General features: G+C 46.4%; 1 protein-coding gene across 2 annotated transcripts; it reads right to left on the bottom strand.

The window, feature by feature from the left end:
* Window positions 1-7,112: 7,112 nt before the first annotated feature.
* On the bottom strand, window positions 7,113-18,736 carry Lzic (leucine zipper and CTNNBIP1 domain containing). Of its 2 annotated transcripts, none has more exons than XM_075946940.1 (7): window positions 18,402-18,736; window positions 17,174-17,282; window positions 15,931-16,066; window positions 15,269-15,367; window positions 11,533-11,628; window positions 11,055-11,136; window positions 7,113-9,098 (listed from the first exon to the last, which is right to left on the bottom strand). In XM_075946940.1, exons 2-7 carry the CDS (start codon window positions 17,272-17,274, stop codon window positions 9,040-9,042), a joined length of 573 nt encoding a protein of 190 aa, XP_075803055.1. In that variant the 5' UTR covers window positions 17,275-17,282; window positions 18,402-18,736; the 3' UTR covers window positions 7,113-9,039. The 2 variants fall into 2 exon arrangements, with proteins under 2 accessions (XP_075803055.1, XP_075803056.1); XM_075946941.1 differs by lacking the exon at window positions 18,402-18,736 and adding an exon at window positions 18,028-18,124.
* Between the last annotated feature and the right edge of the window lie 29 nt (window positions 18,737-18,765).

Genomic DNA, 18,765 nt, shown 5'->3' with positions numbered 1-18,765 from the left:
TTCAATACTAGGATCCACGCAGCAGGCAGAGAGAGCCTAACCCTGAGTTATCCCCTGACCTCCCAAGAAGACGTGGCTCGAGCTCACATCCCACCTAACACACCCACATTTAAGACCTGGTCTCGTACATCCGAGGTTGCTTTTGAACTCAGTACTTGACCAAGGATGACCTTGAGCTCCTTCTGTGTACCCAAGGACCAACCCCCGCCTCCCAGTCCCCCTAAAGAAAAAACACTTCTGATTCTTCTGCCCCTGTTGCTCAGATGCTGGGTTGTCTGTTTTTTGAAACAGGGTTTCTCTGTGTAACTGCCCTAGTTATCCAGAAACTTGTTTTGTAGACCAGGCTGATCTTGAACTCAGAGATCTGTCTGCCTCTCTGACTCCCGAATGTTGGTTTTAAAGGTGTAAGCCACCACCACCTAGCTTCAAAAGCTGGATTTAATCGGTATGTGTGCCACCACACCTGGTTTGGGTGGTGATATAATTGTTTGCTTGTAAAATAAAATCTCAGCCTTTTTCATGACTGTTCGTTGTTTGGAGATGAGTGTTAGGAATTTTTCCTAATGCAAGCTCTCTGCTGATGCAAAAATCCCAATCAAGCCAAATCACAAATATCCAGGTTTAATGGGATTCCTGTGTTCTCGGGTGGTCCCGAGGGGGAACCAGAAGGCCGCTAAGGCAACCACCATGGGGGTGAGGTGGGGGAGTAGGGGTGGGAGGGTGGGGATGAGGAAGAAAGAGAACACGTTTATCCTTTGGGAGCTATCTTAAACACGCTGTGTGGGTGTCAGGACCTGGCATGCTGGGATTTGGAGTCCAGACCAATACAACGTTTAGGCCTGGAGGCTGGGGGCTATGCTCCCAACTTAACAATGAGGTCTGACACACAGTCTGTGCTGGCCTGAACTTCGGAGGTAAGGGAGTGTAGGTAGGTACGTGACACCATGCCTGGCAGCTTGGGCTTTTAATAAGCAGCTAGTATTGTTGGATATCAATATTTCTGTTGGGGGCTGAGGCTGCTGGAGACGGCGCCCGTGAGCTGTGAAAGTGAGCTATTTTTAACCAAATTCAAGTAGAGGTGATTCATGTAAAGAATCTAAAGGTTTCAGTAATATCTTAAATTGACTTTAATGAGTAGTTAGATTGAAATAGCTCCAGGCTCCGGGGAGGAGACCAGATCCAGAGAGGCCCTTTCCTGAGAGATAAAAGAGCTTGAAAAGTAGTCACAGCAGCAACGCCTTGTTGGCTTCTTCGCGCCCCTGGCACAGTGCACAGCAGGGGAGCTTTTCTGCTCGTCTGACTAATTGGCCGCTAAGTACGCACAGGACAGAAAGGGACGCGTATTTCACTAACTAGCAGAAAAGCAGTAGTAGGAATGAGGCTCGCAGGGAGGGAGGCAGGGAGTCTCTGAGCATGCAGACAGGTGACACAAACTTGTAAAAACAACTTGGAGCTGCCCTTTCCGCTCCTTTGCCTTTCAGAAGCAGCAAGCTAGAAGGGTTGCAGGGGCTGGAAGAGATAAAGGAACTAGTTTTAATTTGCCTTCCGGTTCTGCTGCCAATGGCGCCCTGCTGAGACAACCCCACAAGCCCATTCATACTCTTGATCAGCTATGGCGAGGTCTCTTAAAGCTCATTTGCATCATTAAGAGGAAATATAACAGAAAGTCCTTCTTCACCTCACCTCGAGGAGAGGGTACCACTGGAGGGACAGAGCTGTGAGCTGTGGGCTGCACTGGCTGCTCCAGTGTCGCCCAAGACCTTCCCATCCCTCCAGACACCTAGACTCTCAACACACATGGCCTTAGTTAAGCCAGACACAGTGTCATCCTTTTACCAAGTATTTTTTAATACTTTTACTGGGTTTTTTTTGTTTTGTTTTCCGAGACAGGGTTTCTCTATAGCTTTGGAGCCTGTCCTGGAACTAGCTCTTGTAGATCAGGCTGACCTCGAAATCAGAGAGATCCGCCTGCCTCTGCCTCCCGAGTGTTGGGATTAAAGGCCTGAGCCACCACTGCCCACTTTTACTGTTCTTTGAGTCTGTATATGGGGGTGGGGTGAGGGGTGGTGCACGCAATGGCACATGCGTGGAAGGCAGAGGACAGTGCTCAGAGATTGGTTCTCTTCCCCGTGGGAGCCTGAGGTCAGGTTTTCACTCAGCAAGCACTCTTACTTACCCTTTGAGTAAACTCACCAGCTCCCCTTCTCCCCCCGCTTTAAAGCCAGTATTCTTCTTTCTTAAATTTTTATTTATTTATCTTTTGAGACAGGGTCTCAGTGTAACCCTAGCTGTAATGGAACTCACTGTGTAAGCCAAGCTGTCCCCAAACTCACAGCAATCCTCTTGCCACTGCCTCCTGAGTTAAGACATTAAAGGCATACGCTACCACGCTGGTTTATTTTGCATTTATAGTTTGATGTATGTACGTGTGTGAGAGTGGACACCCATGTGGGGGTCAGCAGAGGATGTCAGGAGTCTTGTTCTATCACTCTTGAGATCGCAGTGAGCATGGAGTTAGGCTGGTGACCAGCAAGTCCCAGGGATCCTTCTATCTCTGCTCCCCACGGCACTGGGGTTACAGGCTTGCACAGCCATACCCATTTGTTTTCACGGTGTGCTGGGATCCACACCTAGGTCCTCATGTGTGCACAGCAAACACCCTTTTCCACTGAGCCATCTCCCTAGCCTGCACACAATGTACACACTGCAGCTTCAAAGCAGCCTTTCGCAAAACACCTATGAGCGCACAGAGGCCCTTGAAAAGTGAGAGAATGGGAAGTAAACCTGTGACCCCAGCACCCAGGAGGCTGAAGCAAGAACACTGAGGTTAGCCTGGGCTACATAGAAATTCTGAGGTCAGTCAGGTCATGAGAGACTGCTCAGCAGTGGTGCTCAACATCGTGGAAGGAAAGAACTGACTCCTGGAGGTTGTCCTCTGACCTCTACGTTGTGCATCATGGTACGCGCGCACACACAAACTTAAAAAGCAGGTATGAAAGAAGGATGGGACTAGGGTCAGAGGAGAATTGCAGGGCTGGAGGTAGAGCTCAAACGTGGAGCACTTGCCTAGTATGTGTGTGTGCTCTCTGAGGTTTGGTCCCTGGAACTGTTTAATAAATACACAGGGCGAGATTCTCCAAAGCCAAAGAACTCTGGCACAATGTACCTCCCATTCTGGTACAAGTCACACAGTAGGTGGTCAGAAATGCCGAGCTGGAGGGTTCTGCTGGCCGTCTGATGTCCCGAAGAGAGGTGTCTATTTTTTTAAATATTTATTTATGTATACAATATTCTTTCTGCGTGTATGCCTGAAGGCTAGAAGAGGGCACCAGACCCCATTACAGATGGTTGTGAGCCACCATGTGGTTGCCGGGAATTGAACTCAGGACCACTGAGCCATCTCTCCAGCCCGAGAGGTGTCTATTTTGAGATGCAGAGCAGGGTCCATGTTTTGACTTCCTGAGAGCACTGTGTCTGTCTAAAAACTTCATGTGGGATCTTGCTCTTGCTATTTACTGGCACAGAACAAGCCGCTCATACTTTCGGAGATGGCCTGAGGGAGGCGCCGTGAGACCGAGGCCAGGGACAGGGTTGGCTGTGTGTGCTCCAAGAGAACAGATGCTCAGAGTAAGCATGAGATGGTATTTCAGTAGGTCTAAACTTCATAAAGTAGACCTCAGGTACATTCGTCAAGACTCAGGATCAACTAGCTGTGAACTTCAGGTTCTAACAAAAGGCCACTGTTTCCAAAGATGAAACAGCAAAGCTCCAGATTTCCTACGGCCATGGACAAACCATAGACATGGCCATGAGCTACAATCCATTTCTGGCAAACGTTTACTCTGACCTAAACTACCTGTCTCTTTATCATTGACATTAATTGCTTTCATGTGGGTCCCCAGGACTGAACTTAGGTTGTCAGGCTTAGCAACAGGTGCCTTTACCCTGAGCCATCTTACCAGAACCCTAAACAAACTCCTCTCATAGTATAGTCTCAAATAATATGGCGATTTGATGGTGATAAAAATAAGTAAGAGCTGACTGCTTGATAGCACACTTTAACATTTTTTATTATTTTATTTAGCTTTATGTGCATTGGTGTGAAGGTGTCAGATTCCCTGGAACTGGAGTTACAGTTGCGAGCTGCCGTGTGGGTGATGGGCGTTGAACCCAGGTCCTCGGGAAGAGCAGCCAGTGCTATTGGGTGCTGAGCCATCCCTCCAGCCCCGACAGCACTCTTATGAGGCAGTGTGGAGCCGCATGCCTGCAATGCCAGCACGCTACCCAGTGTATTCTAGGATATCCTGGGCTGGAGGCTGTCTAAAAAACCCAAATGAATAAAATTTAAAAGATAACTTACATCCTTTTGTTTTTTGAGACAGAGTTTCTGTGTAGCCCTGGCTGTCCTGGAACTCTATTGTAGACTGCATCTGGCTTCTGAGTGCTGGGATTAAAGGTGTGCACCACCACCGCCCATCTGAGAATGTACGTTCTTAACTCGTGTTGAAATAATGTCTGGAACATGGTTTCATCAGAGGCACTGGAGAATGTACCAGAAGTTCATGGTTACAGTTGCTAGAAATTGGGGCAGAGAATCCATGGCTGATACATGATTTTAGAAATAACCCTTTTCAGGATTGCTGTCATTCACACAATAGGGAAGGAGGGCCAGAACCTAGAGGGATGCTTCAGTAAGTACATTGGTTGTCTTGAACACAGGGACCTAAATTCCAGTCTTAGAACATAGAACCCAATGTGGTGGCACATGTTGGTTAATCCCAGCACTATGGTGGGTGCCTGGGGTCCCTAGCTGGTCTAGCCTAAACACTGACCTTGAGGTCAATGAGAGACCATGACTCAAAAGAGACGAAGTCTTTCCTGAGGATGGCACCGATGTTGGATGTGCTCTTTTGATACAGTAATTTTCTTTTCAAGACAGGGTTTCTCTGTGTAGTCCTGGCTGTCCTAGAACTCAGAGATCCGCCTGCTTCTGCCTCCTAAGTGTTAGTATTAAAGGTGTGCACTACCACCAACCAGCTTGATATGAAATTTTACATTCATTAAAAAACAAAACCAAACAACAACACAACAAAACCTGACTGGCGGTCTCTCTCTCTCTCTCTCTCTCCCTTCCTCCCTCTCCAATAAAGGGGTCTGGAGCATGTATGGTGAGTGCTCTTCCACTGAGATCCACCCCCAGTTCCAGGTATCTGAGCCAGCTGACAGAGGCTGTGAGCAATGAAACCCCTATATACAAATGACAAACATTAGGGTGCTTCCAACTCAAACCTCGTTAAGTGCTAGATCTGCGGGGAAGAGTGTGACCCCTCGTGTTCAAGGCGCTGCCAGCAACATGGTCTCTATACTGTGAGGTCAATGGAAATAGTGAGAAAAACATCAAAATGGAGGTGAGTTAGATGCCATAAGTGACATACATTTGGGGATTATCTACTAAAAGCCATACTTTCAGCTGGTTTATAGAAGCCTGAAATATTGAACACTTTTCTCCAGTTTCTAATATCTTTTTTGACTCCTAGAGCCAGACAGAATGGAAGTAATTATATGGCCCAATTTGTTCCTGGGAGTCTGTGTGTGAAATGCTGGCAGTTTTAATTTCCATACTAATGCTGGAAAAACATTTCGAGAGGCAAAGTAATAGAAAGGTCTCTGTAATAGAAAAAATACAGAGAAAAAAACCAAACAGAACAAACAGCAGCCAGCAAGGTGAGTGACTGCTGTGGTGATGGCCGGGATCACTTACTCCACGGTGATTCCAACCTGCCCGTCATGTCTGCAGGAAGACAGCCTTTCCTTGGATGCTGCCTTCAGTGAACTCTAACCGTCAAAGCTAACAAGGTGTTTCCCCCCCACGAAGCCTTGGTTTTCTCCTTGAAACCCACCTACCTGTTTTGTAGTTCACAAGATCAAACAAAAAAAATCTGTTTTATTGATCTCACCAACAGCTCATGTAGACACTCACTCATTGGAACTGATTTTTTTGCTTCAGCCTTAATTCATTGAGAAATGAGGACATTTATTTATCTATTTTGAGACACGGTCTTGGATTGTAGCCCTGGCTGGCCTGGAGCTCAGAGACCTGCCAACCTCTGCTTCCTCACTGCTAGGATCAAGGTGTGTGTTACCACACCTGGCTTGAATGCAGGACTTTCCCCAAAACATCTTGACATAAGAATGTTAAGAGGCTACGTGCTGTGTGACAGGACCATCCAAGTTACAGAGATTGGAAAAGTATGCAAATGAGAAGAGGAGACATGGCTTACGAGCATTTAATAACTGCACTGCACAGAACTTCCTGGTCAACGTGACATTGGGAAAGCACATGTCAAACAGTGCTAAACTCAGCAGCTGACCGGTGGGTTAGCACCAATGCTAGTCTGTACTAAGGAAGGGAGATGCGAAGTAAGGTACAAGGTAGGCCTGCAGAAAGGGAGGCTCCATAGGATGAAGTAACTGAGCCGGGTGTGGTGGCGCACTGTGAGGTCGAGGCCAGCCTGGTTTACAAAGTAAGATAGTTCCGTGACAGTCGGGACTGTGACACAGAGAAACCCTGTTTCAAAAACCGAAAGAGAAAAGGATGAAGTAACTGAGGTGAGCACAGACGCCAGCGTCCTTTAATAGAGGATAGCTGTAAGTACAGGAGGTGGATCTGATGAGCAGTAAGGGCCTCACTTCGCTGATCTGGTCGTCTGATTTGCTTTTTGACTTGAGATAGGTTTCACCAGGAAGCCCTGGTTGGTCTCAACTTCTTCATCCCCCAGTCTCTGCCTCCCAGTACTGGGGTTACAGGTGTGGCCTGGTGCTGTTCTTTAACAATGTTTAAAGGTCACCAAGATTAAGGGTTCCAGACTGACACGAGCCTCTTTCAGATGAAAAGTACTCTTAGATTCCTGGGTTTACTGGGGGATCATGAGGCATAAGGTTAGGGCTTAAAAATAACATCACAATTCTGTGACTAGGTACTGCCCAAAGGGAACTGAAAAACCCAGGCATTCAACAAGTGCCTGTGTAGACATTTCATAGTGGCACCATTCACAGGAGCTGAGGGTGTGACGAGAACACAGATGCTCATCAGACACACGCTAAACAAAATGCAGTATTTATACAGAGAAGTGTTATTCTGCCATTAAAAAGAAATGAAGTATTGAAGTGTGTTACACTGTGGGTTAGCCCTAAAATATTGTATGAAGTGAAGAAACCAGATACATACCAAAGCCACAAAGTGCATAATCACACATCCATTCATGTGAACTATCCAGAGAGATAAGGCCAGGGGACAGGAGAGCAGACCAGCGGATGCTGGAAGGCTGGGAGGAAGGCATTTTGGAGTGATTGCTTACAAGGTTCTCCTGCGGGGGGTGATGGAATAAAAGGATGACTTGGCACTAGGCTGGGAACTGCACAGCACTGTGGACATACTGCTACTGAGTCTACGTCGTGACACAGTGACCTCCGTGTTAACATGAGCTTCATTGCTACAAAACGGTGGTGCCCTACACACAAGCCGTAGGTCACAGCAGGTGCTCAGCCTTTCTGGGTATGCTGCCCTTCAGTGACTGACGTCAGGAGACAGCAAACGGAGACAGCCTGTTGGTGAGGCACAGTGGCACTCATCCACAGAAACGGCTTCTTGGGAGGCTGAGGCCAGAGAAGAGTCTGAGCCTAGGACTCCAACCCAGAGAGAACCCTTTACAATTTTTCTTTTACTTATTGAGTGTGTATGTGGGTATATGTGTGTATGCGTGCACACATTTGGGCCATGGCACACATGTGGAGGTCAGAAGAACTTGTAAAAGTCAGCTCTCTTCCTTTACCAGGTGGATCTGGAGATTAAACTTGGGCTACCAGGCTTGGCAGGAGGCACCTGTACCTACTGGGCCATTTGGTTGGCCCAGAGACCCACCCCTTTCAAAAAAATCCCAAAGACATTACAAGTTCCAAATAAGGCATCTACATAGCTGAGGTTCCCTAGTTTGTCCAGGTAGCACAGCACCTAGTGGAGTTAAGCTTATAAGAAGCAGTAAAAATGTTTTTAATTTGTAGAAAGTGCAAAAAAACAAACCAAAACCAAAACAAAAAACCAATGAGAAACACAGAAAGGACTCCTGGGAAGGTACATGTAAGGACATGGCTGTGTGGCTGCCCGTGCAGAGTCACCGCTCTCAGGGAGAAACTAGGTTTGTGTTTCTCCCAAACTGCACAGTTTACAGTAACTTACTGTTACCACCCTCAGAGTTGGCAAGAGGTCACACTCAGAGAGCCTGGGGCTGCCGTTTCCTATTGCTTCCCCACCGAGACAAGGCAGGAGGTTAAGTTACTTCAGGAGGCTCTCAACAGGGCCTCCCATTGTTGCTTGTTAGAAATTAAGAGATACAATGGGCCCCATTCATGCTGCCCAGCACAGGCTGGGAACAGCACCTCAGTGTCCACTCAATTCTGGGTTAGGACACGGAATTTTCATAGACGCCAACTTGCACAAATACAAGTTAATTATTAAAACAAAAAAACAAAAACAAAAAAACTGAAACAGTATAGAATAAAAAAATAAAACCAGGGGTCAAGACACCTGAGTCAGAGCCATAGCTCTGTCCCTAATGTGACTTTAGACAGATCACATGCTCCTTCTGCGTCTTGGTTTCCTTGTGGGAAAATGAAAAGGTTTCTAAAAGTCTACAGACACAGGAGGGCTAGTGACATCACCGTACCAGTCTCCTCAAGGCGTGCAGACGAGAATCAAGACAATCACTAGCTCACAGCTTTCACTATCAGCACTAAACACAAGGCGTCGTAATGGATGGAACCATCAGAAAGTCCAGCAGGTCCTGTGTGTCAACAAGCCCAGGGTCATTGAAGGGAGCCCCATACAGAGAAGGACAAGGACCTTCTAGGATGAAGGACCTAACAGAAGCCACACTGTTTCCGCGTCACCTGCTCTTGGGCATTGTGAGAATCTCCAAGTCCTCAGGATGAAAGCACCATGTGCAGCTACGATGGGGCTGGTGGCGCCAAACCGCCGCAATGTCATTTCTTGGCTTTTTCAACCTCAAAACCTGCCAGAGCAAGGACTTTATCTCCAGAGCCTAAGGAAAAGACAAAAAATAAAAAGGTTATTTCAAGGCATTTACAGTCCCAGGTAAGAACCACATAGACACAGAACAGAAATCAGATGCATTAACCTCAACAAAGCCGGCTGCCATCTTGATCTCCTACCCCTCCATAAACACTCCGGCCACAGGAGTGGCTTCCTGGTGACGAATCCTAACTCAGTTCTAGGTTTGAAGGCAAATATGTAAAATCCTCATTTACTGTTATAATTACATGTTGCTGAAAGGTATTTGAACACAGTCAGCTGCAAAGCTGGGGATACTGGGGCTAAGAAGCCAGTGCTTGGGGATTAAGGGCACTTGCTAGAGGGCCCCGGTCTGGTTCCCAGTGTACACATTAGTTCACAACCGTAACTCCAGTTGCAGGGGACCCAACACACTCTAATGGACCGCCAAGACATCATATGCATGGAACCAAAACACTCATACATGTAAATTTTTAAAATACATAATTCTTTAAAAAAGGAAAAACAGCTAAGAATGTTGGTGTGTGCCTACAGTCCTAGCTACATGACAGCTGAGGCAGGAGGATGACTTCAGCTGAGAGGTGAAGGCAAGGCTAGACAACACAGTAAAGGAGCATCTCAAGAAAAGGGAAGGGGAAGCCAGGCGGTGGTGGAGCACACCTTCAACCCAAGCACTTGGGAGGCAAAGGCAGGAGGATCTCTGTGAGTTTGAGGGCAGCATGATCTATAGAGTGAGTCCCAGTACAGCCAGGACTTTACAGTATAACTACAGAGAAACCCTGTCTCAAAAAACAAAAACAAACAATTTATTTCATGTGGATGTGCACCTGTACATGCCTGGTGCCTATAGCCAGAAGAGGCCACCAGAGCCCCTGGAACCAGAGCTACAGACGGTTATGAGTTATCATGTGGGTGCTGGGCATTCAACCAGGCCCCCTGGAAGAGCAGCCAGTACTCTGAACCATCTTTCCAGCAACATGGCATGTAATTTTCTGAAAACTCATCTGCTTTATTTTATTTTTTTAGAGTACTGGGGCTAAGTGTGTGGTACATGCTCATGGTTCTGGCACTTGGGAGGTAAAGGCAGAGAGATTCTGAGTTCAAGGCCAGATGAGGGTCCCTGGTAAGAGCCTGCATAGAAAAGGAACGAAAGGAAAGGCTAGAAAGTCAGATCTGTGGTAAAGAATGGCTAGTGTGCTATCTGAGGAGCTGAACTGGATCCTAGCACCCACATCAGAAAGCTCACAGACATCTTTAACTCTAGGTTCCAGGATCTAAGGCTCCATTCTGTGGGTATCTGCATGACCGTGTGCATACACACCACACACGCATACATAAAAAAGAAATCTCTTTTTAGAACTGTAAAATATAACTAATTTAAAGGATTTTTGAAGAAAATAGTTCTGGGCTAGAAAGATAGCTCAATGGTTAAGAGTACTGGCTGCTCTTCCAGAGGATCCCGGTTCAGCTCCCAGTACCCACATGGGTAGTTCACAACCACCTGCTCACTCAAGGTCCGGGACCCAGGGCTTTCAAATGGCCTCTTCAGACACCAGCACTCATATGAACAAACACATGCACATACAGACATACAGAAAGAAAATCAAATATGAATAATTCTGTCACTTTAAACTCGAAGAAAGGTCATTATGTTGTCTCAAGCACAAGGTGATGGGTTTGATCACCCTTCCCTCCATCCCTCCCCCCTTCTCTCTCTCTCTCTCTCTCTCTCTCTCTCACACACACACACACACACACACACACACACACACACACACACACAACACACAGTATCTCTCCCTTAAGACCCTTCTACTCCTGGGAGTTCTTTTACTTTCCTTACTAAATCTATGTTTACTCTAAAAGACAGAAGAAAAGGAGTAAAATCAAGCAAGAGGAGCAGAGGGGAGGGGAGGGGAGGGAAAGAAATGGGAAGGGAGAGGGAACGAAGAGGAAACTCACTCACCTAGGTCTGTGGAGACTTTCTCAAACTGGCTGAGCGCAGCACCTGCATTGGCTGTCAGGAAGGCCTCGTCATCGTCGGTCAGCTGCACAGGTGAGACATAGTGCAGTGGGTGAGAGCAAGGGTCAGAGCAAGTCCTGGGCCCGCAGTAAGGAAGGCTTAGGGGCTGGGGCAGGCCCAGCAGTTAAAAGCACTCACTGCTCCTGCAGTGGAGCCTGGTGCATTCCCAGTACCCACATGCAGCTCACAACCAACCCAAACTCCAGTTCCAGGGGATCTACTACTGTCTGCTGAAGTCCTTGGACACCAGGCACACATGCACATAGCGTACACACATACAAGCAGACAAAACATTTACACACTTAAAATAAACCTAAAATCATTTCTCTTAATTTCTTAGATCTCTAGACCACATGGCAGCACGTTCTGTAACAAGCACAACACAAATGTTCTGTCAGCCAATCACACTGCGTGCCAGGACCTTTTCGCCGAGCTTCCTGAGAGCGGTGAGAATCTCCACCTTCTGCTGCGTGTACAGGTCTCTTTCCAGCTTCCCCACCATCAGATCTCTGTCCATCTAAAGAGCAAAGGCAAGGCGTGTGCACATGAGCAAAAGGCAGTCTGTGTAGAAAACCCAGCTTTTCAGTGCTGCTTCTTACTTTTTTTGTTCTGCTTGTGGTTTGTCGAGATAGGGTTTCTCTAACAGCCCTGGCTGTCCTGAACTCACTCTGTAGACAAGGCTGGCCTCGAACTCACAGAGCCTCTGCCTCCCGAGTGCTGGGATTAAAGGTGTGCACCACCACCACCCAGCCAGTCCTACTTCTTAAAACAAAAACAAAAGTACTTGGTTAATATAAAAAACTATAGAAATAATCTGAAACGTCACGACAGAAGTGCCATCAGGTAAGTTTTTGAAATTAAAAAAAAATTACCTTCATTGTTTATCTGTGTGTGCATACATGTGTGTATATGCATGTGTATGTATGTGTGCGTGTGTGCATGTGCGTACATGTATGTTCTTGTGTGTGAGTGTGCATGCCTGGGCTTTTGTGTGAAGTCAGAGGGCAAGCTGTGGCAGGTGGTTCTCTCCTACCATGTGGGTCTGGAGATGGAAATCAAATCAGGTCAGGCTGTCAGGCCTAGTGGCCTTACCCACTGAGCCATCTTGCTGGCCTAGAACAGTTTTTACTTTCCATTTTTCCTTTTTGACTCACTCTGTAGTTCAGGCTGACTTCAAAACATGTGGGTAACTCTCCTGCCTCAGACTCCTAAATGTTAAGGCCACCGACATAAGCTACTACATCAGCCCAGTTTTAATACATTTTAAGATTATTATTACTGGGGGCTGGAGAGATGGCTCAGTGGTTAAGAGCATTGTCTGCTCTTCCAAAGGTCCTGAGTTCAATTCCCAGCAACCACATGGTGGCTCACAACCATCTGTAATGGAGTCTGGTGCCCTTTTCTGGCCTGCAGGCATACACACAGACAGAATATTGTATACATAATAAATAAATATTTTAAAAAAAAGATTATTATTACTGAGTGTGAGTGCATGTATGTAGGGTGTGTGCTTCCCATGTGCACATGTGGAGCTCAGAGGACAGCTGTAGGTCTGTCTCCTCCTTCTACCTTGGTATGGGCTCCAAGGATCCACCACACACTAAGCCATCTTGCTGGCTCTGAATTGGAACCCACAGCACAAGCACTGCTTAGCTGTGACCGCTACTGAGACTCACAGCCTCCACTGTTTCCTAAACACTTTCATTTTTATGGGACAGAAATTTTTTCTTTACCTTTTCTTTTTTTTAATATTTATTTATTTATTATGTATACAATATTCTGTTTGTGTGTGTGTCTGCAGGCCAGAAGAGGGCACCAGACCTCATTACAGATGGTTTGAGCCACCATGTGGTTGCTGGGAATTGAACTCAGAACCTTTGGAAGAGAAGGCAATGCTCTTAACCACTGAGCCATCTCTCCAGCCCCCTTTACCTTTTTTATAAATTTTGTTATTGTGTGTGTTGTATGCATGTGAGCAGGCATACCACAGCATGCATGTAGAGGTCAGAGGACATGGAAGTGATTCTCTCACTTTACATTCCCCCATTCTTATTATTTAAATTACATTTACTTATTTACTTTGTGTTCACAGTGCATGAACACAGCTCAGAGGACAATTTTCAGGAGTCAGTTCCCCTCCACCACATGGGCCCAAGCAAACTCAGGTCATCAGGCTCGGTGGCAAGTACCTTTACCGGAAGCACCACCTTGTTGGCCCTTCTTACTCTTGAGACAGGGTCTCTTGTGTTATCCAGGCCTGCCCTACCTCAAATGATCTTCCCTTTGGCTCCTAAGGAGCTGGGACTGCAGCCAGCTTCTAAGTGTCATCAAACCCACATGACAACCACAAGTAGAAACTGACAGTCACCTTACAGATAAGAAAACAAGGGGGCTGGAGAGATGGCTCAGAGGTTAAGAGCATTGCCTGCTCTTCCAAAGGTCCTGAGTTCAATTCCCAGCAACCACATGGTGGCTCACAACCATCTGTAATAAGGTCTGGTGCCCTCTTCTGGCCTTCAGGCATACACACAGAATACTGTATACATAATAAATAAATAATAAAAAAAACCTTTAAAAAAAAAAGAAGAAGAAAACGAAGGTACAAGATACAAGGGTGACTGCAACAACTCGCCAAAGGCCGCCTGCCCTACCCAGGATGCACAGCAGGAACTCAGACCCAACTCACCTCATCTTTTATATATATATATTAATATATTATATAAATTATATATATATAAATTTATATTTTTTCCCTCGTTCTTATTTCATGTGCATTGGTGTTTTGTCTGTATAAGTCTACAAGAGGGTGTTGGGTACCTTGGTATAGAGTTAGTGAGGGTTGTGAGCGGCCATGTGAGTGCTGGGAATTGAACACTTGTCTTCTGGAAGAGCAGTCAGTGCTCTTAACTACCGAGCCATTGCTCCAGCCCCCAATAATCTCATCTTAATCTATGATGTTCCCCCGTGTGTGTATGTGCTCCTATGTGTATACATGCGAGTCTGAGTCATGCTAGAGGTCAATTTTAGGGTCTCTCACTGGCAAGAGCCCCAGGGAGCCTCTGGTCTCTGTCTCCCCAGTGCCAGGACCACTGTGTGTGCTGCTCACCTGGCATACTTTACCAAGTGGGTCATCTCTCCACTCCCTAAAGTTATGCTCTTACTATTCTACTGAATTACTTGTAGATGAAAATTACCTATTAGTCTGTAATTATATTCAAGTCCACGGAAAGATTTCTGGAAGTAAGAATTTATAAATAAAAATAAAATAAAAAAATTAAAAAAATAAAAGAAAGAGGCAGTGGAGGCACACACCTTTAATATCAACACTCGTGAGGCAGAGGCAGGCAGATTTCTGAGTTCTAGGCCAATATGGCCTACAGGACAGTCAGGGCTACAGAGCTCCTCTATGCAGCACAGAGATAAAGAAACCCTGTCTCAAAGAAAAAGAAAGAAACAAAAAGATACTGGACAAGCAGAAGAAATGGCTCAGTGATTAGGAACTGTGTGCTGCTCTGAGAGGACTCGAGTTCAATTCCCAGCATCCACTTCAGGCTGTTCACAACCTCCTGTAGCTCCAGGATATTTGATGCTTCTGGCCTCTGAGGACATCTGCACAAATGTGCAGATGTGCACTTACATACATCCGCAAACATCACTCAAAACAATAGAAATAAGCTGGGTGGTGGTGGTGCACGCCTTTAATCCCAGCACTCGGGAGGCACAGGCCAGCCTGGTCTACAGGAGCTAGTTCCAGGACAGGCTCCAAAGCTACAGAGAAACCCTGTTTCGAAAAACCAAAAACAAATTAGAAAGAAATCTGAAGGAAAAAAAAAAAAGATTAACAGTGCATACCCAGGAACAATGCTGATGCTGAATTCCAAAGAGGATCTCGAGTTAGGGCCCCAGATATAAAGGACAAAATACTAAAGGTGGAGGCCAAGGGAAGTGGCTGGGGGAGATTTAAATAGCCACATGCTGTTAAAACATTCATTTATTATGTTTTATAACTGTCCAAGGTACAAACTGTCAAAAACTTGAGGGCTGTGGCTCTAACACCAACTGAGCAAATGGTAAACAGTAGGCTACTACAATCAATACAGTCACGGGCTTGGAAGACAAACACAAACAGCAACTGGATCAACGTGAAGAAACTTTACCTCTGCTAACCTTGTCCGAAGTTGACCTGGTTGTTTCTTTGCAAACAATCTGATGACTTCCGGTGTTTTAAAGGCCTGGCTGATAGCCGCCTGAATAGCCTGGAAACACAGGAACACAAAAACTAACCAAAACATTCTACACAATTACATCTGCAATACTGGACTAATGAGTCTTAGTTAATAGGTTTTAGTGCTTGAGATCAGTTTCTTTTTTTTTTTTCTTTCGAGACAGGGTTTCTCTGTAGCTTTTTTGGTTCCCGTCCTGGAACTAGCTCTTGTAGCCCAGGCTGGCCTCCAACTCACAGAGATCTACCTGCCTCTGCCTCCCGAGTGCTGGGATTAAAGGCGTGCGCCACCACCGCCCAGCTTGAGATCAGTTTCAATTTACAATTTCTGAGCACATTAGTGGAGCCAAGCAGACACAAAATCTAGAAGCAATCTCGGAAACACAGCACTTTTTCTTTCTTCTTTTCCTTCACTTATTTAATGTTTTATTTTGAGATGCTGGGAAATAATCTAGGGTCTTGTACTTGCTAGGCACGTACAGTACCACAGAGCTCAGTCCTTGGCTTTCGAAGTGCACATTTTCTATCTGAAATACACTCACAAAGAAGCAAACAACAAGCCATGCACAGAAGACTCGACTGGTCAGTTCCTCTTACCAGCTGCATGCCGCTGAGCTCATCGACCAAGGTCATATTTCCCGACATAATCTTCTTTAGGGAGTCGCTGAATTCACGCAGCTGCTCCAGAGTTTCCCTTTTAGTTTCTTCATATTCGTCGGCGTCAAGCTCCTCTCTGAAGCACAGTTTACATCAGAGTGCAGAAAACACGTCTAAGCCTGAAAACCTCGGTACTTGATCTAGAGCAAGGCTGAAGGGGAGGACCAGCTGGAGTGGCACATGTCCACAGAGTTGAGCTACTGGCATCTCCACTGTCTTTCACTGCGGCTGAACCTGGGGCTGAGTGTGTGTTATCTCCCCTTGCCCCAGGAGGCACGCTTAGGCACACAGTACCTTCTCCTAAAGAGACCAGTTGTATAACCTCGGGCAAGGCATGAACAGGGACAAACCTCAGTTGTCTACACAACTTCAGATCACTATAGTGCCTTTTCCTAAGTGTTCATTAAGAAGGAAACGCCTGGCGTCTATAGTAATGGTAAACGGTTGCTGTTAGCTTCAGTCTCATCAATGGCGGGAAGCACCTTGTGTGCCCACTGGCGAGCAGAGCGGCACACCTGTCTGCTGAGTAAAAGGCTATTTTTATTTACCAAACAAGCTGCTTATTAAATATTTACTACAAGTAACAAGAGCTCTACACGCTCAGCTACCATTTACAGGGCACTTACTGTAGGCCAAGCACTATATTGTCTCTTTCATTTCCATATTTACAGCATCCTTGGGAGGCTATAAAAAACTACAATTAATAGCTTGTTTTCTTCTACTTTATTGAAATGGGGTCTCATACAGTCAGGTTGGCCTGAAACTCACAATGTAGGCAAGAAGGACCTTGAGCTTCTGATTCTCCTGCATCCACCTCACATGTGCTGGGATATAGGAGTGTACAACCTCCCTCTCTTCCCTCCCTTCTTTGATGCTGGGAATTGAGTCCAAGTGTATTAGGCACCCACTCATCTGCAGAAGAACGCCCACAGCCCAATCACAGCATTTTGAGCAATTAGCTAGGAGTTCATTCTAGACAGAGCTGTTTTAAATACTAAAGACAACGTAAGCTTAGCTATTTCCAGGAATATTTTAAGTCTTCCACATCCCAGGCTTTATGAGAAGTTTACTTTTCCCACAGGCAGAGTGCTGTAGAACACTACAGAGGAGACCAAAGTCACATCCATGGAGCTTGAACTCTCTCCACCAGAAACAGAGTAATGACACATAATTATACTATTACCTGCATTCCTCCAGATCTTGTAATTGCTGCATCAGTCTATCCAACTGTTCTTCTAAATTCTGCTTTAATTTGCTTGTCTCTGTCTTTCCTCTGGAAGCCATTTTAATCACTATAAGAATGATAAACCCACATGGAGTACATTGGATTTGGTTACTTAAGAAGACTGAACATACCAGTACAATTCAAAATTAAGAAAATATAAAATGCTGGGCGGTGGCAGTGGTGGCGCACACCTTTAATCCTTGCACTTTGGAGGCAGAGGTGTGAGGGAACTCTGAGTTCAAGGCCAGCCTGGTCTACTGAGTGATTTCCAGGACAGCCAGTGCCACACCAAAACCCAAACCAAACCAAAAAACAAAACTGAAGAGACTATAGTATGTCTAGGATTACAGGTATACGCCAACAGGCCCAGCCTTTTTCTTTTCTTTTTTTGCAGGAGATTGAACTCAGGGTCTCATTCGTGCCTAAGCAAGCACTCTACCATTAAGAAAATCCCCTGCCCAGTAAGTTTTTACTGTTTAATAGAAAAATCTGTCTCTCTCCTTTTGGGGGAAATGGGAAGAACCAGCATACTAAGTGTGCCCCCTACCGCCAGGCCACATCCCCAAGCCGCAATTCAGCCTCAAGAAGCAAAGTTATTCTGAATAAATTTCAGGGAATACTGAGGCTTTTTAAAAAGCTTTAACCACACGCTACAGATTTATGACAGGAAGATTTAACTCACTGGCACCACCTAGTAATAAAGATAAGAGATGCATTTTCTTCAAATCTGCAGAAATGGCCCTCCAGTACTGTCAGCTGGAGAGGAAGGGGACATTCATTCATGCTGATCGGGCTTCTCGGATTGCACAAACCGCCAACTTTGGAAGCTCTGAGTGTCGTCAGTTTGAGAAAAGCGTAATTGTTCATAGGGTTTACAAGGAGGCTCAAACGTCAAACCTCCGAAGGGTGGAGTTGGCTAGACCAAGGGAAACTATTAAGTAGTTTTATTTGCTATGTATGAACTTGGCCTACAGAAGTCCATATAACTTCCCCTTAAGCATAAGTAGCCTGTAACTGAAATACACTTTCCACTCCTAGGAAGACGCAACAGAGGGCGTTTAACTCCTGGACTGTGCCTCCTGTAGCTTTTTCTGAGGTTTCCTCTGATGAGGCCACAACGCCCAGGAAACGCCGTGAGGAAAACTGTCCAACTCAGAAGCACGAAAGGCAAGGGCAGAAAGCACACCTTCTCAGGGTCGGAAGTGAGCAGCGCTCGACCCAGGACCACTGGGGACAGGAATCAGGGAAAGCGGCACCCTCGGCCGCCAACCTCCTCCCTGAGGACGAACTCGCAGCTCCGGTCCGCAGGTCCCGCGGAGGCCGGGTTCCCGCCGGGGCGCGGTGCTCAGCTGCTGTGGCGTGGGGTCCGACGCCTACGAAACGCTCGGCGTGTGATCGGGAACCGGACAACCTCCTTCTGCCCTGGCGTTGCCCGCCCGCCTCCGGCCAGCGGATCCTAGGGTTTGGATCCAAGCGCCCCGCCCCTGACGGCCCGGGCCGGGCGGACCAGGCCGGAGGAGCACTTCCGCTGGACGAGTGCACTTCCGGCT

The sequence above is a fragment of the Microtus pennsylvanicus genome, chromosome 13 (assembly GCF_037038515.1).
Source record: "Microtus pennsylvanicus isolate mMicPen1 chromosome 13, mMicPen1.hap1, whole genome shotgun sequence".
Lineage (NCBI taxonomy): Eukaryota > Metazoa > Chordata > Mammalia > Rodentia > Cricetidae > Microtus > Microtus pennsylvanicus.
This window is presented reverse-complemented; position numbering and strand designations above follow the sequence as displayed.